The sequence below is a fragment of the Protopterus annectens genome, chromosome 7.part1, assembly GCF_019279795.1.
Source record: "Protopterus annectens isolate FY-2018-M chromosome 7.part1, PAN1.0, whole genome shotgun sequence".
In the NCBI taxonomy this organism is placed as follows: Eukaryota; Metazoa; Chordata; order Ceratodontiformes; family Protopteridae; genus Protopterus; species Protopterus annectens.
In genome coordinates, this window is record NC_056740.1 from 140886094 (window position 1) to 140911610 (window position 25517).

The 25517-nt window shown below is 39.5% G+C and overlaps 2 protein-coding genes across 2 annotated transcripts in view; both read left to right on the forward strand.

Moving 5' to 3' along the window:
• The window catches only part of LOC122807657 (sorting nexin-19-like), a 266826-nt gene extending 252730 nt beyond the window's left edge, over positions 1 to 14096 (forward strand). Inside the window, exon 6 of the mRNA XM_044078599.1 lies at positions 13963 to 14096. Coding sequence (XP_043934534.1) covers positions 13963 to 14096 — 134 coding nt within the window. The remainder of the gene's footprint in view (positions 1 to 13962) is intronic.
• The window catches only part of XPC (XPC complex subunit, DNA damage recognition and repair factor), a 1641424-nt gene that overhangs the window by 378407 nt on the left and 1237500 nt on the right, over positions 1 to 25517 (forward strand). The gene's annotated exons all lie outside the window — the stretch shown is intronic.

Consider the following 25517-nt stretch of genomic DNA (forward strand, 5'->3'; position numbering starts at 1 on the left):
GCTGATAGGGATGAATAGAGAGCCTTGTCTTTCTGGACAGTATAGGGGGGGTCTAGTGCTACGGTTAATTAGTGCTTGCTATGAGTTTTGAACAAGTGCTGGGCTGTGAAATAAATGGTTTGAGTGCTTAAGTTGAAAGTTTGGCTAGTTCCAAGGGAAAAATTGAAGAGTAGACTTCGTGGAGCCGGGAATAGTTTAACCCTAGCTAGCCGGTGCTGCCCGGCGCTCAAAACTGTGCAAATGTGGTTTTTATAGTAGGGAAATGAAAGAGATAGAAATTAGCCCAAAATGGCCAATAAACTACTAACGTCTGGGCTGAAACCACTCCTCCAGGGACAGATAGACTGCTCAAAGTTCCCCTCTCTCACAGGTGAACAGAGAAACTTCCTTCTATCCAAGTAAGGTATGGGCAACACAGAAACTTGTAACACAGGCCTGAATTCAGCAGGAACCTGGAAACTGGACTGTACTAGTTCAGTATATATATATATATATATATATATATATATATATATATATATATATATATATTTTTTTTCAGAAAATAAAGCAGATACAATAAAAAAAAACACTTTAAATGCACAGAAATGGCTATCACACTTTAGTGTGTAGCCTACAACAGTTAAACAGATGATTTAAACACAAAAATGACAATATGTAGCAGAAACAAGCTTTTTTAATCACAGAAATGCTAAAAAATTGGCGTTTTAGGCGGAATTAGTTAAAGGCAGCAAGAAAATGCAGAAAAATTATACTTAATCACTCCAAATTCTCTCTTTTGTCTCTCTGCTGCTGTAGAACTCTGCAGGACACCTGGCAGGCACTCGCAGAGCTGAATACAAGTGCAAAAAAAAGCGCAAATGCAGTTTTTATTGCAGGGAAATGAAAGAGATAGAAATTGGCCCAAAATGGCCAATAAACTACCAACTTCTGGGCTACAGCAAACAAGGCACACAATTTTCAGAACGACACTGTTCAAATAAGCAGGCACAATAAGTCTTTAACCAGAAATTCCCAGCTCAGAAGGGCAGGATCTAGCCTCTCCTCCCACCAGAGTGCAGACCACAAACCTTCTTAATGTAAAATAACTGGCCAGAAGCCCAAGTGCTTAAACCAGAAATAATGCGCTTTTAGAATAACAGACACTGAGCCTTCAATCTGCAATTCCCAACTTAGAAGGATGTAAGCTACCTGTCCTGCCACAACAATGCAGTCAACAAACCTTCTTAATGTAAAACAACTGGTCTGAAGCCCAAGTACTTAAACCAAAAGGTTTAGAATAACAGTTACAATTTAATCAGGCTACTACCAAGCAGTAATAATTGCAGCAGAATAATACAATTGAATACTTTTAAGAAGAAGCACATGCAAAATAAGATAAAGTGGGAAAAAACACAATTACAGTAAAAGCAGATGAATAAAGTGTAATTTTTTTATAACAATAGAAAACGAGCAAACTGATTTTAAACAAATTACCCAATTAACCTGTAAAAAAACTCAAAACTGAGCCCTGTTCCAGCAGTCTTCAATCAGGCAAGTTCTAACCGCACACTCCTGCCACTAGGGTGCAGGGGAACCTTCTCCAAAAAAGATGGCCTGGATTAGTGCTCAAGTTATACAAACAAAGCTAGAGTCAGCAGGCCTGAATCTAGTCTATGCTACAGCAGATAAGATGCACCAATATCAGAAAAACAGTTCAAATAAGCAGGAACAGTAAGCATTTGGCCAGAAATTCCCAGCTCAGAAGGGCAGAAACTAGCCTCTCCTCCCACAAGAGTGCAGATTACAAACCTTAATGTAAAACAACTGGTCTGAAGCCAAAGTGCTTTAACCAAAATACTTAGAATAACAGTTACAATTTAATCAGGCTACTGCCAAGCAGTAATAAATGCAGCAGAATAAACACAATTGAGTACTTTTAAGAAGAGACAAAAGCAAAATAAGGTAAATTAGGAAGAAACACAAATACAGTAAAAGCAGGTAAAGTGCAAATTTGTTTTTTTTTTTTTATATAACAATGGAAAACAAGCAAACTGATTTAAACAAATTACCCAGTTAACCAGAAAACAACCTGAGAACTGAGCCCTGTTTCAGCAGTCTTCAATCAGACAAGTTCAGAGCCTAAGTGGGTATGCCTACTCAGATGTTCTCTCTGTATTGGGCAGGATGAGCTAATGAGACTAGACTAGAATAGAGCTGGGACAGGGCTGAACAGATGAGAATGGTAGGAGTGTCTGAAATCAAAATATAAACACACTGTACTCTGTTGAGTGAGCAAATGAGATGGGCCTAGGAGGAGTGTTCAAACACAAATTTACAGGAGGGGCGGTCAATTCCAAAGCCACCAAGATTAATACCAACAGGGAGGGTGGATGGGGAAAACTAACTGCAGACACAGAGAGAGCTCACAATTTTCAGTGAACAAATAAGCAGATAAATGCAGTACTATTTTTAGTATAATATTCAAAGAAACAATAAAAACAGAAAAAAATAAAGTACTATCTTATAACACTTGAAGTTTGTACTTATCTCAGCTTGTAATAAGATAAGTATGCAGCTGTTCAGCAGAAATAATTTCAGAGATAAGGGACTAAGACTTTAAGGCACAGAGAAGCCCTCTAGGCTAAGACATCTACACTGAATATCAATGAAGTGAGAAGAATAAACCAGCTAACTGCAGACACAAAGAGAACTCACGGGTTACCTTTCTTCTGTGTATATTGACTTCCAAAGCTATTTAATGAAACATAATACCCAGTGCGATCAGCTGAGTTTAGAATTTGAGACTTTGTGGTCTTTGAGAAGTCAAGACTGCATTAAAGTTCATATGGCTGTAATTTCCTCGTGCTGCTTACTAAAAATACTTCTGTAAGCTAGACCCTTTATATTGGAGCACTGCAAATTATATCACAGCAGCTAACAAGGTGCCTTTGTTTAACAAATAAAAAAATAAAATCACACCTTGAAGGTTGGGCGTCGGGCTGGCAACTTGGCACCATAAAAAAATCTACTGCCAATCATTAGCGGACTGGAGTTCTGCTGTAGCGACTCCTAACCGGGGAAAAGCCGAAAAGACAAACAACAACTTCAGGCATGTAGGATAGAAACATTCTCTACAGCTAGAGAGAGAAACATTTTGTAACTGACGTTTTGTGACAGGAGTTTAAAAATCTGATGTATTTACATCATACCACAATATTTACTTAATTAATTGCTTAAGTAATCATCATTTCTGTTGAACTTTCTGTAATTGTAAAATAATGATGTTCATTTCTCAGACTGTGCTATTAGTCTGTACTGAATGTCTTTTTTTTGTTAGCATTTGCCTTATTACGCAGGGTATGGCTAAAGTGAGTCTTTCACCAGTCTACTTACCCACCCAAATGATAAATTGAATGAGAGAGATTTTTTTTGTATTTTAGCAGGTTTGTTGGCTTCAAACAGTTGCATTGGTATATTTGTTGTAAAAGGTTGTATGCTAGATGTGCTATGGTAAGTTTGTTTCAGTATGAAGAGGTAGTTTACACGATTTGTTAGCATAGCTGAAAAGTAGAACATTCTAGGTAGAAGAAATACAGTAGAAGTGGGTATAGAGTCTGAGAGTTAGTTGATTTTATAATTGCTTTTTTGTCTTGTTTATAATGGAATCAAATGTTAAAGATGTTTCCGTCGTGATAAAGGATAGCTTTAGAACCAGAAGTATAGGTGAGAGAGGCATTCAGCTAAAATGATGGTGTAATTAGTCATGTCTGAGACTTTTAGCAGAGCTAGGAAAATTAACCTAAAGTAGTTCCGTCTGAAGCAGTTTACTTCATTTGGTCTTCAACCTGTGGGTTTTGGATCCGACACTGCCACATTTTCCAGCTATTGATCTGATCTCCAAGCTCCTCCCCTTCCCCATAATGCCCCCTGTCTCCCTTCTTAGGTAAGCCAGTTTCTAAGGTAACCATTGATCGCTGGATCTTCCAACGCATTGTTCGAGCTTATGCTGTTAAAGGAATGTCTTCTCTGGGACAAGTGAAGGCACATTCTACTCAATCTATGGCTATGTTAGCTGCCTTCTGGTCTAGGGTGTCTCTGGACGATGTCTGTTTAGCAGCCACTTGGTCCTCATCTCACACCTTCATTTCACACTACAAACTGGATATTGTGTGTAGAAACAGAGCATCATTCGCTATGCGGTTCTCTGGAATATCCTTCCATGAAGGCCACGCAGGAGTTTTTTGGTAGCTGGGGGACTCTGTCCCACAGGTTGAAGACCAAATGAAGTAAACTACTTCAGATAAAGAAATTATGTACTCACCATAACATTCCATCTGAGTAGTTGTACTTCATTCGTCTTCAACCATCCCCCCCCTTCCTTTCCCCCTTACATTGTTACTTAGTGAAGGTTGTTATACCTTTGTGTAGGTTGTGAGACCCTTGGTCCTGTCTGGGACCTGGAGTTGTTTTTCTTTGTGGCTCACGCTTGTGATAAGGTTCTGTTGGGTTGGGTGTTTGGTACTATTTAGGCAGTAAACTCGATCTGAAGGGAGAAGGAAGATGGGGTATTATGGGTAAGGGGAGGAGCTTGGAGCTTAGATCAATAGCTGGAAAATGCAGCCATGTCAGAAACAATGTGGATCTGAAACCAGCAGGTTGAAAACAAATGAAGTACAACTACTCAGATGGAACGTTATGGTGAGTACATAACTTTTTATCGTTTGTTTTGTCTTTAATGTTGTTGAAGGTTAGTAGGGCAGATTTTATAAAATGGGAAAGGTCTGAGCCCATGGCTGTCAGAAGGGAAATTGTTGGTATTGGTGTAGCACTGCAGTGATTTTTCAAGAAATTTACAGAGGGATGTAATGCTGTAGGCCTTTTTTGGTTGAGATCCGTTATGAGTCCTCCTTTGCAGATTGGTAATACTGTGGCACATTTCCAGGCAGTGAGGATGTATTTTTCATTTCCTGAATGGATTTTAGAGTAGAGGCAGATTGTTATGGAACTGGCTGCAAGATTTAGGTATGATGAGGTATTTATACTACTGTTGAAGGATTTGTAATTTAAATAGCCTTAGGTATTTTAAAGGTTGGAATGGGTTGAGTAGAGAATAGTTTTTTTTTTTCTTGAATTGTTTAGCATTTGGGATGTAGAGAAATTGCCTTTACACCAGACTGTTAAGTGGAATTGTCAATTTTTGGCAAACTGCTACATTCTTCCCTTATTAGACTTACCATTGAATACATTGCCCTCTGTGTTATGTACTAAACCAAGCATATGTCGCTGAACTGGAAGGCCTCAAAGATTTCTAACCAAAAGAATTAGACTTTAATCTATCCTTGTGGATTAGAACAACTTCTCATACTCTATATCTTGCCAGCTGCTCCAAGTTGACTTATATCTCGCATTTCAAGCCAAGAAAGACCTAATCCTATTTCACCTCCTCCTACTTTACCAAACTAGTGGTTCTACAAACAGTCATACTAGGGACCTACATCTACATCAGCAAATAAACAAGACTTACTTTAAGGGATGATTTTCTTACTCGAGTATTGCCAACCAGTGGAAAAAGTTGGTATTACTGGTCAAAGTACTACTTTGGCTATCTTTAAGATCAGTGTTTTTTTTTCTAGGAGCAGCGTTATTCATATTATTGATCTACAGTATGAGTTCACATAACATTAATAACAATGAAAAAAAACTTTCCAGTATTGTGTATATGCATTACACAAATTTCCATCATAACAGTATTCTTTATTCTTGTGTAATATATTTATTTTACAGTTCCTACCAGCCTACTAATTTTAATCTGTTTGTGGATTGCTTTGTATATATTTGTTGCCAAATTCACCATTTATTTTTGTGAATGTTAATCCCCTCGTCTTTAATGATCCATCTTTGCTTTTTATTTCCTTTTGAACATATTTAATCCTTGAATTCTACTTGTGTCATTTTTTTTTACTAGTAATATTAAACTTGTAAGGACTTACTGTGTCTTCACAGTTGTAAACCAAAACATCAGTTTACAGCATCATCTCCTTTGTTAATATAAAATGTCCTCCCAACAATTATCAAAATGTTCTGTAAGTACACCTTAAAGTTAGCTAATTCACCACATTCTCACAAAAAAGTGTTCACGTTTTCCTTTCTTGTTTTTTGTACATCTCTAGTATCTGCTTTGCACTTGAGTAAAACTCTGAAGTATACTTGGAATACAAGTATCTAAACATACATTTCCATGTAAATATCCAGAATCTCCTGAACTTCATAGCATACCTAGAAGACATGCAAAACAATTGTTGAAACACAGACCAAGAAGCAAAGACAGTATCCGCCACGGAATCCACACACCCAGCAATAGTTGTTTAAAAATGTATAAATCTTTTATTCCAAACGAAAGACAAAAAGAATATCCACAAGCACTTTCACTCGGATGTTCTGAGCTTTCTCAAGTAGTTCTTCTGTTTTCACGCAACTGTTTAAGTAGTTGCTAGGCTCCAATTAAGCCACATAACTTGTGTTTAATTAAACAATTGTCACAAATAAGTAGGACTCTTATAAATCAATGTTAAACACTAACATTCAGTTACCATTATTATTTTCTGTGTGTTATATACCAATCCTTCAGTTTGTCGTTTGTTTAAACTAGAAAACCAGTGCATGTAAATGTAATTACAAATAATAATGAATCTTTTACCTGAGTTTTAAACTTGAAGCTATCTAATGCCATTTCATTACACACACATATATTAAAATTTGTAAAAACATGAAATAGACCAAGTGATGCAAATTATATATTTCCTACCCCTTCCACCCCACCCCCACATTTTCCTCTTGTTACCAATGTTTATCTTTACAATATAAAATGTAAAAAGTATAAAATGTACCTGACCATATCTTGTAAAGATTTTTCATTACAAGTGTGTATATTGTGGCAGTTAGATTACTATAAAAATGTATATGTCCTTTAAATTAATTGATTATAGTCTGGCCCTTCTAAGTTTTAAAACTGGCTTGATACTAATAGTGTCATTTAAACCCGGCCAGCTGCTGGCATCTAATCTTAACTGCCATATTAACTCTTTGTACTCGAGAGTGGACTCCCAGTCCCCCCCTCGGACCTCATGTTCTACCTGATCAACTACCATAAATTTAAAATTATGGTTTGGACATACAAGGGAATGTTTGTATAGTGCATTAGTTTCTTTATTCTTCGCTATTTCATAGAAATGCTCATATATTCTCATATTTCCTTTTGAACATATTTAATCCTTGAATTCTACTTGTGTCATTTTTTTTTTACTAGTAATGTTAAACTTGTAAGGACTTACTGTGTCTTCACAGTTGTAAACCAAAACATCAGTTTACAGCATCATCTCCTTGGTTAATATAAAATGTCCTCCCAACAATTATCAAAATGTTCTCTAAGTACACCTTAAAGTTAGTTAATTCACCACATTCTCACAAAAAAGTGTTCACGTTTTCCTTTCTTGTTTTTTGTACATCTCTAGTATCTGCTTTGCACTTGAGTAAAACTCTGAAGTATACTTGGAATACAAGTATCTAAACATACATTTCCATGTAAATATCCAGAATCTCCTGAACTTCATAGCATACCTAGAAGACATGCAGATTTCCTTCCATTGTTCTTTTGTAATTTGACATTCTAATTTCTCCTGCTAGTCTTATCTAATCTCCTCTTGATTGTTATGGTAGTCATGCAGAGCTTTCTGTTTCCGCTTCCAATAAAAACCTTACAGAGCTGGTCTTTCATTCAATAATTTGCGTGTTTTCTGCCAGCAGTCCCTAATAAAGAAGGTAATTTCTGAGTGCAGCTCAAACATCTACTTGGCTTCTTGCTTTTCACTTTCTTCTTCCAGTTTATTTTTTCCTGGTAATGCTGTTCCTTTTATAGTTTCTTCCACATGTTCACCATTCCCACTGCTGCAGTAGCCTTTAGGCTATATGGCTGCATGTTGCCCAATAAACTGCAACCAGACAGTTTCCGAAAGCACTCTGACTGCAAATTGATCAGCCCTGAAGAGGGAAAATAAGCAAAATGGAAAATATTCAGTACTTTATTTCCACCTCATGAAGAAGCAGTTTACAGGCTTCACGAGAACAGAAGCCAGTCTTTCAGCTTCTTTCCAACATACTAGTTCCCTTTAGGGAAATCCTTCCACACAAAAACAATTTTTAATGGTTTATGTATGTATGTGTGTATATATAATGTATGTGTGTGTAAAAAAAAAAAAGGGGGGGGGGTGTGGGTTAATTTTTTACTTTATGATCCTTTTAAGAGACCCAGTATTTCTTAACTAGCATCTTTTTCCTGTCTAGGACCACTGTTTTTAGCTTTAGCTAGTGTGGGGGCTTATTTGATGTAGAAATACACTGCGTATGCAAGCATTTTAATGTTTTATAAAAACTTTAAATGTGGGGCAATGTTTCATTTGAGCAGGAAGAACAATAGAGAATGTACTGCTTATGTTCAGGGTGTGATAACTTATCTGCCATTTATTTCTGTAAGACTAATTTTGCTGTAATGGGGTTCTAACAGATTACTAGTACTGCTTGTGGATTTACAGGGCATGTAGGACTTTTGTTTGCATTATGACAACTTGTCTGCCATTTCTTTTGTCAGACTAATTCTACTTCCACAGTTCTCTGACAGGGTTTTAGTTTACTGTTTATATATTTACAGGGCATGTAGTGCTTATGTTCACACAGTGATAACTTATCTGACATTTCTTTCTGTCAGACTAATTTTACTTCAGTGAGGTTCTGACATTATTTTAGCATACTGATTGTGCTTTTATAGGACAAGTATTGCTTGTGTTTATGCTGTGACAACTTACCCGCTAATTATTTGTCTGATTTTATGTCTAAAAGGTTTCTGACAGGATTTTACTGCACTGCTTGAGCATTACTGCGTCTTGGGGTCTTTTCTTTTTAGGGGGAAGTGTGCTGCTCGTTTAGGTGTTTGGTAGCTTACCTCCTGATCGCCTCATTCTAGGGATGTTAGTCACTTCCAACCCATACTCCTCGGTCACAGCATGGATATTTACTTGCTCCTGCTGGTGCAACTTTTGCAGTTCCTAGATAAAAAAAAGGCAACTTAACTGAAAGCCCTTGCTGATTAAGCCAGCTTAGTGTGTGCTGATGGTAGGTGAACCTGCAGTGGCCATTTATTCCTCAGACCACTCACTCACTTTTCCACTATCTTCTGGTGTAGTCTTTTCCGCCATCATGAATTGGGGTCAGCCGCATCCTCTTCAGCTGTTCAAATGACCAGACTGGGTATGGGAGAACCTTCTTTACTGTGATGCAGAGTTTTTCCAGAGGATGATACTGGATGTGTCTGAGAGAGTAGACCTTGTGCAGTCTTAGAAGATACCTGTCGCTCGTCCCTCTCTAGTATAGATGACGAACAGACAGGGTAGTTCATATATATGCTTTATACATAGAAACACATCAGGATGCATACCAGCAGTACAAAATATAAACAAACTGATTAACTGACAGATTACGCAGACATACATGCTTATACCTCAGTAGCTTACTACAAAGTGGCAGTCAGGCTCGCACATGCTCAGTATTTATTATACACTTGTGTAAGGCCCTAGAAATCTCTTAAAGCTATACACACATACTGATCTACAGTACCTATTAATGCAAAATGAAAAGTTAATTGTTCATCTGCAGACATGGTGTCAGTAAGTAAATATTTTCTGACCTTAGCTAAAAAATTGTTACAGTAGGTCAGTCCTGATAAACAGACTTCCATACATGTTTAACAAGTTACTTGATATATCCTTGAGGCAGACTAGTCTTGCAACCTCTTGGGAGGTAATTTTTTGTCCTAATTGTTGCCAAGACGAATGGGGTATTTTTAGGGACACTAATGGTTCTTCCTAATATATTGAGGAGATTGTATAATGTATTGCAAATGTTTTTTCCTTATTTTACTTTTTTTTGTCTCCATTGCCAGCCTTGGAGGAGGCTTAGTGTACTGTCTAACAGTTCTGATTCACTGTCTTTAGTCCCTATAAAAGCAGATACACTTTACAGAGTTTAACTAACAAGCACTTATTTTCTATCTTAAGTTCTTTTCCATGTACATATGTAGTGAAATGTTTGGGTACACATTTGATATTGCATTTAGTTCTATATGTCCAGTGGAAGAATAATCAGTCCCTTATCTAGAGTTTCAACTATGTGCATCATGTTGTTCTTGACTTGTCTCTAGTTTCTAAACATGCCTTATATGGGTGTATTATGATGCAGATACTATATCTAAGGTCTCTGCTTCTGTTGCCGTTTAAGGAGGTGTGTCAGGATATGAATTCAGAATTTTTCTTCTATAAAGAAATCTGAATTTTTAAATTCAGTTTTAAAGGAAAGGGTTTTATTGGGCCCATCTGCTACTCAGTACACCAACATTTTCACAAAAGATGCAAGTTAGTTTAATGAGTTTCTAAGTTTTGAACCCCCCCCCCCCCACATCATCCAGATCCTGTTTCACTCCTAGAGTCAATACAGATGTCAAGAAAGGAACAATAGCAAAAAAGGAACCTTTCCAGTAAAAGGACAGTGTACAACTTCAGGATGACTATGCTGCCATGCCTCCTTCCTTCTTTCCCCTTCCCCTCCTGTGTTAATCTCTCAAAATTTGTCCCTACATGTGGGCAACAGATTGTGACAGACTCTTGGGTGTTAAATGTGGTTCAGGAGGGATACAGAAATGCATTCAGGAGAGTTCCTCCAACAGTAAATTTTCAGGTTTCTTACTTCTGCAGTAGTTGCTCCCACTCACCATCCTCTGCCAGTATGTAGGGTTATTTCTTGTTTGATTTGTTGGAGAAATATGCTACTTCTCAAATATTAGGCAAGGAAGTTCTAAGAAACTCCTTCAACATGAAAAATACCACTTCATGAGATGTTGAGAAAGTCCTAAAGAGTTTGGATTCTGACTGCTGATTTTCACTCTTCAGGGCTGACCAATAAGCTGTCAGTGTTAAGTGTGGGAGGAGCCAGAGCTTTTGGAAGCTGGCCAGTTGCTGTGACTAAGGCTGCCACTTTTTTTTTTTTAATTTCTTCAAACCTTTTGGCTTTCTAATACCATGATGGGAATTGACCCCATTCCTAAGTCAAAGTATGATTAGAGTTCATGAAACTAGTATTGTTTCAGTCTTTGATATCAGCCAAAAGTGCTCTTTGCAGCACCTGCAACGTGCCCAGTAATGACTCCTCCTGCAATTCGTATTGAGTTGCATGTATTGGTAACATATCTAAATACGATTGTAGATTCCTTTTAATAAGACTCATTGCTCCTACTGCTATTGGAACTGTCTTTGGTATCTTTCTTCCACATTGCTCTCATTTCTGTCTGCAGTTCCTGATATGACTTTGTGTCTTTATGTATGTAAGACACTATAGTCACTGGGTGTGGTGATTTCAATGATCAATGCTACTTTTGTCTTCTTTTCATGGACCACTATATCTATTTTTTAGCATCTATATTTTGAACTGTTGGTAATAGGTGATCCCATGTGATGTAAACTTCATCATTTTCTATGATGCTTTGTGGTTCATGTTTCCAGTGTTTTTCAGACACTTCAGTACCATAATTTTTGCACAATTCCCAGTGTAGCAGTCTTGCCACATTATTATACCTTTCAGTATACAGTCCTTCTACCATTAGTATGTCACAACCAGCAACGAGGTGTGCGACTGTTTCCAATTCACTTTTACAAAACCTATATTTCTGTTTCTACCACAGGTTCAATTGACTTTGTAAGCCAGCGTGTACGTAGCCCACTATCATGGGCCGCCAATATTAACCTTTCATCTCTTGGTTTGAATTCGACTCTCCTGAACCATTCCTGCGTTTGTTCCTGATCAACATGAGATTCTTCCAGAAGTTTTCTATACTTGCAACTATATTTATGCATTTTCCACATTTCTTGCCTTCTCATCTGGTCCTTCACCTTATATTCTTTCATTTGTTTATTTGGCATGTTCAGTTGCTGCCTGATTTTTATCTACTTCTGGTTTAATTTCCATTCCTGCTTGACACCGATATGCTTCTGCTAGAGTTGCTGCCTGATTTTTATCTACTTCTGGTTTAATTTCCATTCCTGCTTGACACCGATATGCTTCTGCTAGATTAAGCAGAGACGTCATCTTAGATTTATTCTCCTTATGTTTCAAAACTTTCACTATGTTTGGGTCTTGTGATGTCAGCAGATATGTGGAGTTCCGAGATTGCAGATCTACACATGTAATCAATTTCAAGGAGGCCCATCCATCCTTCGGAATGGGGACTATATAATCTTGGTATGCACTGATCATTTGGTGAGCACGAAGCATCCTTCTTGTTTCCCTATCTAATATATTCAACACGTTTTGGGGCCAATCAGTCACTCCAAAACTGTCCAAGCTGTAAACCAGTTTGCTCTTCCTGTTCTAAGTTACATTTTTGGGGCGATCGACTGGCCCAAAAGGTATTGGATCAGTTGGACAGGGCACAAGAAAAATGATTCATGCTTACCAACTGATATATAAAAATAAGTGTATACCAAGGTTATATATTCCTTGTACTGAAGAAGGTATGGACCTCCTTGAAACTGATTATTTGCATAGATCTCCAGTTGTAGGACTGCATCCGTATCTGCTGACCTCATCAGATCCAAACATAGGGAAAGTTTTAAAACATGAGAATTAGTCTAATATGACTTCTCTGCTTAGTTTAACATTAGTATATCGGCATCAAGCAGGAAAGGAGATCAAACAAGAAGTAGGCAAAAATCAGGCAACAACTGAATGTACCAAAAACAAAAGAAAGAGTGTAAGGAGAAGAATCAGGTGAGAAGGCAAGAAATGAGTAAAAGGCATATATATAGTTGTAAGTATAAAAAAAAAAACTCCTGAAACAACCTGATGCAGGAATGGTTAAAAAGAGATGAATTTAAACCAAAAGATGAAAGGTTAACATTGGCAGCCCAGGGCAGTGGTCTACACACGCATTGGTTTACAACGTTCATTGAACAGGTCAGAGAAAGGTGTTTCTGTAGAACAACTGGAAACAGTCGCACATCTTGTTGGGTGTGATACACTAATGGCAGGGGGCCCATATACTGAAAGGCATAATAATTTGGCAAGACTGTTACACTGGAGATTGTGCAAGCAATGCAGTATTCGGGCAGCTGAGAAGCATTGGAAACATGAACCACAAAGCATTATAGAGACTGATGTTTATATCACATGGGATCCATTAATAGTTCAAAAATGGATGCGAGAAAACCAGATAGAGTAGTTCATGAAAAGAAGACACAAATAGGATTGATCTTTGAAATTGCTACACCCAGTGATTAGTGTCTTACGTAGAGAGAGGGACAAATTCATAAAGTAGCAGAATCTGCAGGTAGACACAAAGGCAATGTGGGAGAAGGATACCTAGACAGTTCCAATAATAGTAGAATTTATGGGTCTCAGAAAAAAAAAAAATTGTAGTCATGTTTAGGTAAGCTACCGATGCATGTAACTCCTTAGAAAAAAAATTGTAGTCATGTTTAGGTAAGCTACCGATGCATGTAACTCCTTATGAATTGCCTGATAAATGCAGAAAAGGATTATCTCAGTATTGTGGAACATTTTGAGATAATTTCAAGTCAACTAGAAAGTTCATATGAGCACATGATATATAGTCACCCATTTTTTCCTTGGGTCCAGTATCAGAATTGTCCAGTGACTTCTCTTTTTTGGATTCTTTGTTAGCCAGTGATAAACTTTGGTTATATTTACTGTTTATTTCCCTGTAGTCAGTGTGAATTTTTTTTTCTGGTTGTGTATGGGACTGAAACGTGAGAAAATAATGAAAGGGAAGGAAAATAAATAAAGCATGCGATTAGTAATTAAAGTGTGTATAAACTCATGAGTTGTCTATAATTTTAACTGCTTTTTTCTGTTTTATAGTAGATTCTGATACTGCCCTGGCTGATGTAGCCCTTGATCTTCTGTGTTTGGTGACACAAAAGCATTGGAGTTATCTTTGTGGCGAGAAGCTGCAACAAACTATCCGTATGGTTTTTGGGACCTTGATTGACAGGTAGGAAATGTGCTGTAATTTTAGTAATCACTTTACCAGCAGCTGCTATGTACTTTCTAACTGTGACTTAGTAGGTACTGTCTGTGTTGCTTTACAAAACAAACTTAAATCAGCTTATATCAGAATTATTGGTACAAGAAAGTCAAAGCGAGTCAGGAAAGCTCTGGCCGTTGAGCGTTTGTTATGGCACTCTGATGCAAAATATAATTTAGAATGAGCTAGGGTTGACTCATGACTTTACTGTGTGTAAATAGACTGTGAGGATGTAATGTGAATTTTTAGAAGATTCACAGAGGACATGCAAGCAGTAAGCTTACAGTGACCAAGGATAATGCATGCACATGTTTGTAAATATTTGTGTTTTTTACCATTAGCTTTAATCATTTAATCCTGAGCAGTCCTGCTGATCCAATTATCTCCTTGTTCTGCTTGGTGTAATATCGTATTTTACTCTTTTGTGGCTACACTATTATCTCTGCGGGGGTTAGCATTTTGGTGATGTGGATTAGAATTGGGCACTAGGAATAACCTTTCTCTGTTTGTTAGTTTTCAGGTATGCCTTGATCTGGTACTTCATACTGAGTGTGTGTTGTGTAAGCAACTTTGGCACCTCCCATACTGAGTGTGTGTTGTGTAAGCAACTTTGGCACCTCCCATTGCTAATTTTGCTCTCCTTTATGTTGTCTTCATGAATACTAGCTCAAATCAGTATGGACTCTAGTTTATCCTTTTAATCTCCACCAAATTATGTTTTAGAGATTGCTGAGGATAGGCATTGTTGCTCGCAATTTAGGAGGCCTTCAAGTTTTGGGGAGAGTGCTTTTTAGTCCCTTAGCGGTTTGGGGAGATTGCTTTTTAGTGCCTCTGCATAAGATTGTGTGTGTGTGTGTGTGTGTGTGTGTGTGTGTGTGTGTGTGTGTGTGTGTGTGTGTGTACACCCCCTGTGGTGGATGTAGTATGATAACCTTGTTTGTATGCAAAATGTTTTACTCCAAGGAAATTGTTTACATGCATCGCTTACAAAGTGTGTTTTTTTTTGTTTTAGCATAATCAGTGAGTATGCATTGTCTCGGGATGCCCATATCTAGCAAACTGGCTAGGAAGCAGTGTTTTGTTGACTGTCAGACAATGTGATACTTTTAAAAGGGAGCACACTTTTTTTTTCTGACAGTTTAAAAGTTGTTTTAAACATTCTGAAACCCTTTGTGTGGAGAACCTGTGTTTAAATTATATTTTGGTGGCTGACAAAGTACATTTGAGTGTATTTTCCAGTGTTTTGAGTGGGAAAATTTGCTTTTTAAATACTTTTCATATTTTATAGCTTTGTGTTGCTTAACTTGTTGCAGTCTCTCTATTCTGCTTCCATAGCTTTACAGTTTTTAGAACCAGTCTGTTACTTTGTCTCATAACAGCCATATTTAGCTAATAGATTTGTAGAATTCCTCCCAAGACAAACATTTGATGTTGGTTTAATGACAAAATCTGTAAAAGCTGGAAAATCTTAATTACCAGTTTTGCAGAACTTTTCATTTGTAAATGTAATACAAGGCAATACAGGCGTGGGGCTTTTCTTTGCTGTTAACCGATTATGTTTTTGCCTGCAGATTAAGTGCTGGTTTTGTATTTCTGCTAAATGTTTTCACGGATGATCAGAGAAAGTATTTAAAAGCACTGCTGCCTGGGTTGTACAATGTTGCTGTTTTTTAAACATGCCAAGCTGTCCCTGGTTAGCCTTGGAGGCCCTGCGTAAGTATATGATCTCAACAGAATGCTATTTTGGCATCCTTTAGAACTTGTTAATTAACCACTTTTGGCCTAGTAGCGGTTCACAGGGGTGAGAATAAACATCAAGCAAAGCTGTAGGGATGTCCTTTCAGCTGCTGAGCCTTTCCTGCTCTTCAGTTAACTCTGATATCTGTAATCTTAACTAAATGTCTGTTTACTTCTGTGAGGTGGGTATATTCTTTAGGGCTTCCATGAATAAAATCAGGGTCCAGGGGTGGCTCTTATTTTAAATGTTTGGTTCGGACAAAGTAATTTTGAAAGTATGCTGTAGTACCTTTATGATTCTTATCTTTATAACTTGGTATTTCCCACTTAACACGCAATGAAAAGTGGCATCCTGGGTCATTTTCTGTTTCTTGAATCCTAAACCAGGGAGAAGGCTTTTACTGTAAATCACAGGTAATTTTTATTTTTAAAAACAGTGTAAACATGGAGGAAACTACATAGCACTGCTGCACATCTCTTACCACCACCACTGGTAATCTTGACCTGTATTTTCACAGAAATAGTGAAGTAACAGATATTTACATGTTTGTTACTGTAATTTGTTACCCAAATAGTCTTACTGACTCCATGTCCCATTTTGAGGATAGGTGCTAGGGGTGAGGTTGAAGTCCCCATGTAAGATGTAACTACTGTTATGTAAGTTTCCATTGTATCATTGTCATAGACAGATGTCCTTCTATTCTCGTGTTGCAGTATTCCTTACAGTAGGGAGGTTGCTGTTTGCAGTGCCGACATCCCGCCAGTATACCAAAGTCTTTGGAGCAAGAGGGTACGTGCGACATCCTATGTCAGATCCATAAACTGATGTGCACGTACCCTCTTCAGAATTTTTCTGCCTCAGTGAATGTCTGACTCCTGTTTGCCAGTTTGGGAAGCAGATTCCTCATTTTCAGATGACCACTACAGTCAACCGCTACAGATAAGTACCCTGTTGGGTTTTCCTTGTCTTTTGTTAGTTTCTAAGATGTACATGTCCACTAGAAAGGGGGAAGTGTGCTTGTGGGAGACAAATTCCTCACAAGGACATGCACGAAAAGTGCTTTTTCTGTTTAGGTGAGGCCCATGACCATATGTCCTGTCCCATTTGCAAATCCTTTGTACCTAAAATTCTCCGCAGCCGTCTGGCTGCATTAAAACTGTACTTAGAAAATCAAAGGCTCTGGTGTCTTGCGCTCGGTATGGAGGGTGGAGTAGTTACGTCCGATGAGCTGCCACGGAAGAAGACCAAGAAAATCAGGCCGGATTCCCACACTGCGCCTCAGGTGTCCGGAGAGATTCTTGAGGCAGATGAAAGCCCGGGATCTTTTCAGACCTCTATTTCCCAACTATGCCCGGGAACCTCTATGGGAACTGGGCTGGCGGAAACAATGACCATGTCTGCTGAGGTTAATCAGCCATCAGATTCTGATGGCGGAGGGGAACCACGGCTCGTACAGTTGGAAGGGCCTACTTTTTCCCTACCATCCACCCAGACATCTGCTCCCACATATTCTCAGCCGTCTGCCCCTATGAAGAGAAAACAAAAACTTAAACATCCTGATCCTCAACCTGTTCCTGGATGGTAAGTTTTCTCCCAGAGTCTTTTTAAGACATTCCATGCCTTACAGACACAACAACCACCAGCCATTGCTGCTTCAGGACCCCCTTTAGAGGTATCGGAGGAAGACTTGTTCCTCTTCTGAGGAATCGCTGACCTATGGCTCTCAAATAGATTCTCATAAGGATTTTATCACCACAGAGGAAGAGGTTCCTATCACCCCTGAGTCTCCTGGGGAAGAATTCACGTTTGGTGGTCACCATTTCTTTTATGAAGGAGCATTTTAAGTGGCAGGCCTCAGATCTCTGACACTAAAAAAAGGTACTTTGATCTGCTGCAAATGGAACAACCATCCCCTCTACTGTGCCTCCTTTATACCTGCCTTTCAAGATGCCATCTTGGCCACTTCACAGGCCCCAGATTCCCAACCCCAGACTCAAAACGTCTGACCATTTTTACAAGGTGCCTCAGCACACCCAATAAAAACCCTCTTGTAGACCCAGCAGTTGTTGCAGTTTCTGCTGATAAAACGTCTAGAGAGTTACCTTCTGTTGCTCCCTACCCTACTGATAAAGATATCAAATTAATTGACAGACTGGGGGAAAAAAGTGTATACCTCCTCTACTCTGGCTATAAGAGCTCTCAATTACCAAACCCACATGGCTGGGTATGTCTTGGACACCATTTCCAAAGCTACGACTCTACTCTGAGGTCCATGATTCATCAATAAAAACCCAACTTAACACCCTGCTTTCCACAGCATCTCAGGTGACTAGGCTGTCCATCAAGTGCAGTTATGATGCTGTGGAAGCCTCCTCAAAATCTGCTGCATCAGGTTCAGTGCTGAGACGATATTCCTGGGTGAGACTTCAGCCACGTCCTATGGATGTGCAAACTAAACTGCTTGATGCCCCACTGGACAATAAAGCCCTGTTTGGACAGGCTTCAGCAGAACGTCTTAAATCCCTTCAAGAGAAGGGAAAAGAACTACAAAACCTGAAACATTTGCTGGTGTCTGCTATTCCCGGATATCACAGAAACTATCCACAAAGAGCTTCCTTTATCAGGAGACAGTCCTCTCACTCGGCACCTCAGCCAAAGGGACATAGGCAACCTAGGAACATTTCTACTCCCAGGTTTCCTTCCACTCCTTCGACCACTCCCTTTCAGATCCAGTCTGACCAAACCAGACCACCTCCACTGTGACTTCCAACTTCTAAACCCCAACACTCCCCTATCCCTTCGTCTCACCGTCTCCCTACCCTCTGGGTGGAAAATCACATTAGAAAACTGGGTCCTTTCCATCATTCAGAGGGGATACTTTATGACTTGGTGGGTGTTGATTCCTCAACCTCCATCAAACCAAACACACCTTTTCCCCATCATCATTCAGCAATTGCTAGCTCGGAGCACCATAGAGCAGGTACCTCCTTCACAAAGAAACAAAGGTTTTTACTCCAGAATGTTTCTGGTACCAAGGAAAGACAGGCCATGGAGACTAATTCTGGATTTATCTTTCCTAAACCTGTTCCTCAAGGTACCCAGTTTCTAAATGATTACCTTACCTTTGCTCCTACCACTCATACCAACACAGGCTTTCGTGGTAGCTCTGGATTTGAAGGATGCCTACCTCCACATTCCTATACATCCAGAGTACAGGAAATTCCTACACTTTGCAGTAGGATCCTGGCATTTTCAATTCTCTGCATTGCCCTTTGGACTCTCCATTGAGTATTCACAAAGTGTCTAGCACCCTTTATTGCTCACTGCAGAACACAGGGTATACAAATATACCCATATCTAGATGACCTGTTAATTCTTCATCAGGACCGTGAAGTCCTCCAACACCACCTACAACAGGTGATCTCTGCCTGACTCAGTTAGGTTTTACTATAAACAAGGAAAAGTCTCACCTGATCCCCACTCAAGACCTGGTCTTCTTGGGATGCAGGATCAGAACAGACAACATGAAGGCCTTCATTCCAGACCAAAGGACCCCTGGACCTTTCCCTCTACTTCAGCAAACTAATCACCCACACTTCTTTGCCAGCACGAGAATTCCTAAGGATGTTAGGCCCATGGCATCCCTGATGCCCATGTTGCCCCTAGCAAGACTTCACTTGAGAAAAATCCAGTGGATCCTGAAGAATTTATGGAGCCAGCACTCTCATCCCCTGGACACCCCCCTTCCCCTCTTTTAGTGTCTGAAGAGGGGACTTCAATGGTGGATCTGTGCCATCCGCCTCAACCAGGGAACCCCCTTACAGGTACCGGTCCCCCTACAGCAGCTCTCTACAGATGCATCAGACATGGGATGGGGTGCAGTGGTACTACACAACCAGAAGTAATTCACTGTGCAAGGAAAATGGTCCACACTAAGACAGAGAGACCATATCAACATCAAGGAAATGAGGGGGCACTTCTTCTAGTCTTACAAACTTTCAAATCAGCTCTACCCCCAGGAACCCTGAAAGTGATAACGGACAATATGACTGTTCTGTGGTACATAAACGGGGGGAGGGGGGCAAGATCCTAACCTCTTTGCAGCCTAGCCACCCAGATCTGGACCCTAGCATCATCACTGCAGATTTCATCTGATAGCAGTGTACATTCCCTCTACAGAGAATGTTAAGGCAGATACTCTCAGCAGAACTTCAGCACCCTCTCACGAATGGATGCTTTACAGAAAGGTATTCTTAGCAGTTATCCACAGGTGGGGTATTCCGCAAGCAGATCTATTCGCCTCCTCCCAGAACAGACAGATGCCCATGTTTTGCACAAGGGACCCACATCTTCAAGCCTGGAAAGTGGACACCTTCTCCTTTCCTTGGCTGGAGCTGTATCATTGTGCCTTCCCACCCTTCACACTGATTCAAAAGGTCCTCCTGAAAATCCAGGAGGACAAATCCAGAATCCTGTGATGACCCCTCTTGGCCAAGACCGCATTGGTTTCTCCTTCTCTATTTACTAGCCAAGGGCAGTCATCACAGGTTACCCCACCAAGTAGACTTGCTCACTCCGGACTGGGGATCCCTACTACATCCTCAGGTGAACAATCTAAAACTGACCTTATGGGTGATAGGGTTCTAATCCCCTTTAGACACCTATGGACGTACTCAGTGTCCTGAAAGAGGCCAGAAAGCCTACTACCAGGAGAAATTATGTAATTAAATGGAAGAGATTCTCCCAGTGGTGTCAAAGGAAAAACCAGGACTCTGACTATTCCTGTACCCTTGGTCTTTTCCTATTTGTGTGAGCTCCTTCACTCAGGACCAACTTATTCTTCAGTTAAAGTCCATTTATCTGCCATCACTGATTGTTTGCCCATGCTACCACCTCTGGCTTCTAGATTGGAGGGTGGAGGTCAAACTTTTCCTGAAAGGTGTACTCCATGTTAGATCCCCTCAAAAGCCTACCCCCCCCCCTTGGGACTTGAATTTTGTACTAGAAAAACTTACATTGCTACCTTTTGAACTAGTACATTCAATATCCCTGAAACTGTGTACCCTGAAAACAGTTCTGCTACTGGCCCTTACATCCACCAGCAAGCACTTATGTCTATCCCTCCTTACCTTATTTTCCACAAGGACAGAGTTGCCCTCAGGACTAACCCCCCTCCTTCATAAGGTGGTTAATGAACTCTCATTAAAACCAGACCATTAACCTTCCTGTTTTTTATCCTCACCCTCAGAATCCCTCAGAAGACTCTTCATTCTTTAGATGTCCACAGACAACTGAGGTACTACTTAGACAAAACCAAACCTGTTAGAAGGTCTGACCAACTATTCCTCTCCTTCCACCCTAGGGCTTTTATGGAAGGCAGTCTCCAAACAGACCATTTCTTTATGGGTCTCTAAGACTATTGGCATATGCTGTTCCAGTCATGGAAAAACTTTGCACAGACATGTAAAATCCCACTCGACCAGGGCAGCTGCTTCCTCAGCTGCCTTTTTCAAAGGGGTTGATTACACCTCAATTTTAGAAACTGCTTCTTGGGCTTCAGTGCACAACTTTACCAAACATTACAAACTGGACCTAGCTTCCAGAGCTAGAGCTGGATTTGCCAGATCTGTCGTACAGGGTCTCATTGACCAGGGACCTCACTCCTCCACCCAGGGTCATATCTAAAAGTTTTGGTACTCACCATACTGTAAAGAATACTGCAACATGAGAGTAGAAGGACATAGAATAGTTGTGTAAGAACTTTCCATAACCATAGATGTCCTTCTCTTCCATGTTGCAGTGTTCAGCCCCCCCCCCTCCTATCCCCTCCCCTCTAATTTACCTCTCTAATCTGCTATTTACCTGTGGGGAAATAGTCACTCACCCTCTTAATCTCTCCACTACACAGAGCCTATCAAGTACCCTATGGACTAGTTTACGTGCGAGTCTCAAGGGTCTTCCTTTTATGACCCTCTTTAAACCTCCAGGAGTACTACTGTATGCAGCAGTCCATTCTGAAAAGGGTACGTGCAGACATCACATTTATGGCTCTGACATAGGAAGTCACATGTACTCACCTGCTCCAAAGACATTGGTATACTGGCCAGATGTCGGCACTGCAGGCAGCACCCTCCCTAGTGTAAGGAATACTGCAACATGGAAGAGAAGGACATGTAAGCTTATGGTATGTTCTTACACAACTACTATTTATACAGTTAGTGAATTAGGAACATATCTTATCATACATTGCCTTAAGAGGACTCATTGAGGGGCATTTAAGAAAACAGTTGGCCGTTAGCCTGTGTCAGTGACAGAGGGATAGGATCCTGACTACAACCCAGGTGATCAAAATTTGATTAGTGGTTCATGCCCCTGGCAGCATAGGCAGGAAAGGATGGGCCCTGCTATCCTGGGTGGGGGGGGGGGGGGTGACAGGTGGTGAAGTGGGATGAATGCTGTGTCTACCATTGAGGATTGAGGCAGAGTACATGTTCTGAGGGTGGGATTTTTTCTCACAAAGCCAACTATATTTGTTTTATTTATCCTTTATCAAGCAGCTTAGTCCCACTAGGGTAATGTCCTCTCTTCTGGGGGATCTGAAGTGGTGTACTATCAGAAGAAATTTGACTAGGGCAATGGTTAACCTCCGTTACTCTTTCATTAGGTGCCCTGTATCTTTTACACCTGGTAAGCTGCCACCATCTTGAGCAGATGGAATATCAGTTGAACGTTACATCTGAAGGGCAAACATGACCACTATATGGTGGTATCTCTCATCATCAAAGGGGCAGGAGAGAAGTACCCTTGCATGGAGAGGACATTATGAATCTCTGCAGTGACTTGGTGGGATTATGCTCATTCTAAAAAAAAAAAAAAAGGCTCTCATAATACTAGTGAGAGCACAGACACCCTGATGTTTGGAAGTGTGGCGGCCGCAGTCTGTCTGGTAGAAATCCAGTATGGTCTAAGTTCAGCTGGAGGAGACTTGATGTTTATATGACAGAGGAGAAAAGGCAGATGCATACATATATGTATAAAAATTTGATCCTGTTTTGTAGGTACTGTACTGGATGACAACATCCACAGTTGCTAGTAAATGGGAGGTAACCTTAAGAAGCTTTGAGGATACAAATATTATTCAAATACTTCATTTTTCTGGGCAAGGAATTATGCAAGGCAAATTTATAATACACAAGGTGGTGTCCTCGGGTATGCAGGTCACAGTGTGGGTGCTGCAGAAATATTTGGAATTTTATAAGCCCTAAAGGGGAAGTACCTTGTGAAGGGGTCAGATAAAGGAGAGGAGCATCTAGCTTTTGAAGGGGATGGTTACACAAGAGTTACATGTAGGTCACTCAGACAAACTGTAGCAAAGTGACACAGTGTTGGTTATCAGTACCTACTCCCGTTGATGAACCTTGCAATCTTGTTAGATACAGAACTATTATGTGTGTGTGTGATGAGATTAAACAGGATACAACTGCCACATTGGAAGAAGAGGGAGAAAAGACTGCATTTGTAACTGTAGATTTGGATGTGAGGATATAGGAGCCTTTGAGAGGATAACAGGATTTCTAGCTTTTCTCATAGAGGAAATCACCTCAGAGAAAGACACTCTTCCAACATGTAGAAGGCCCAGGCAATCTAAAGAGCTGTTTAGTGGGGACTACCAGGTAAAAACCTGCTAGCCTGTGTGTGGTAAGGGGGGACAGGAGTGCATGAGGCTCAGATGATGTGTTGCTAATGTGTAACACTTTTATCCTTTAAGGCAGTAATGAGCAGGAAGCTGTTTGAGATCTAGCTTCTAATTGTGGATCTAGTATTACAGTGTGGTGGTTGTAGTGATGGAGGGGCCAGGGTGTAACAAATCAGCATCTGCATATTGAGCACTGTAATCTCTGAAGTGTCACCATTTCTCATTTGCAGAGTGTGAGAATAGGAAGGAGATCAGGTACCGAACCTTGAAGGATGCGAGTTATTGCACCTTCAGTGAAGAAAGATTGCTATTAACCCTTCAGGTATCTTCCTTTTAAGCAGCATACGTAGTTAATTGAAGTTGGTTTAGTAAATCAAGCAGGAAAAAGCATTTCAAAAGACTTCTAAAATGACTGTTCACTGCCAAACAAGTTGATTAGAGCTTTTCCCAGTAAAAAAAAAAAAAAAGTGTAAAGTAAAGGAAATTAAGTTATTCATTTGAGGAAAATTAATTTACTGGCTAATACTTACACTGCCTGAATGCCAACAGAGAAAATGTTTGGATAAAGTAAGAGTACATCAGTCAGAAAAGAAGCACCAGCTCTGACTGAGAAGAATTTTCCAGTAATTTAGAGGGGGAAAGACCAAATTAATTCAGTTGTGTTTAAAGTAAGAGAACTACTGAAAGAAGGCGAAAAAAGCAAGTAATAAAAGGCTTGGAAAATAGAAGCTTTATTCAGATGAACTGCAAAAATCAGAGGTTGTAATAAAAAAATGTTCTGGCTGAGCACGATACTTCTCAGAAAGAGCTGTTTCAAATCATGGCAGAGTTAGAAGATAGAACATGTATAGAAAACCTGAGATTTTCTGCTGTACCAGAGAAACTGGAAGTAATAGACCTGCAGTCATTTTGTGAAAGTACAAATAAGCAACTGGACATGTGTTCAATCGCAGGATTTGTCAATTGCGAGAGTGCATTGTGTGTATGATTTAAATCTTTCCATGAGAAAACAGTCAAGACCTGTGTTAGTAAAAATAAAGTCACGCCAACAGAAATAGTTGCTCCTGATAAAATTGTTGCAGAAAGGAAAAGTATTAACTTGGGGACAGCAGAGTGTTTCTTTTTTTTTTTTCAATAATATTTTTTATTGTTTTTCTTTTTTTTTTTTATTCATTACAGAACATTTGCTCAAAAGGTATACAATTGATCTAACAGAAATTCTATCAATATTCTTACAACATATTTACATTATTTACATGAATGCTTCCATACTCTCTCTTAAAAGTAAAAAATATATGTTATTTTCTCCAGGGTTAGTATCTTGGAAAAGTGTAGTTTCAATTATTGTTATGTTTTGTATTGTGTATATTGAAGAGGTAGTTCAGGTTCTATGTTTTATGCCAGTATAATATTGAAAATTTGTTCCCATGTTTTCAAGTTGTAGGGCTTTTTGTTTTGTTTATTTAATATGTATTTGTGGGCTAAGATGTGTTTTATCGCTAAGGTCCTAAAGTTTTCCCATGAGGTTTTAGATGGGGTCAGCCAGTTAGTAGCTATGTAACGTTTCATTAGCATAAAAATATATATTAGGATGATAATTTGAGTTTTAGATAGGTTATTTGGGGGGATATGTAATACCATAAATTCCCAAGTAAGCGTTGTTGTTTGATATCCCATCTTCTGGAGTTGTATTTTCAGTGAGTTCCAAAGTTTATATATACATTTACAGCTCCAGAACATATGCAAAAGGTCAGCAGTTTCATCTTTGCAATGTGGGCACTTTGGAGAATTCGTAGGGTTAAATTTATGGGAAGCTGAGGCGTGTGTAGTAAGCATCATTGTATATCATGAGTTGGGTAAATGATAGCTTTTGAAGGGAAATGGATTTTATCGTTAAATTAATTGCATGTGCTATTTTGTTTTCTTCCACCAGTGGCAATTTTTCTTTCCAGTATTTA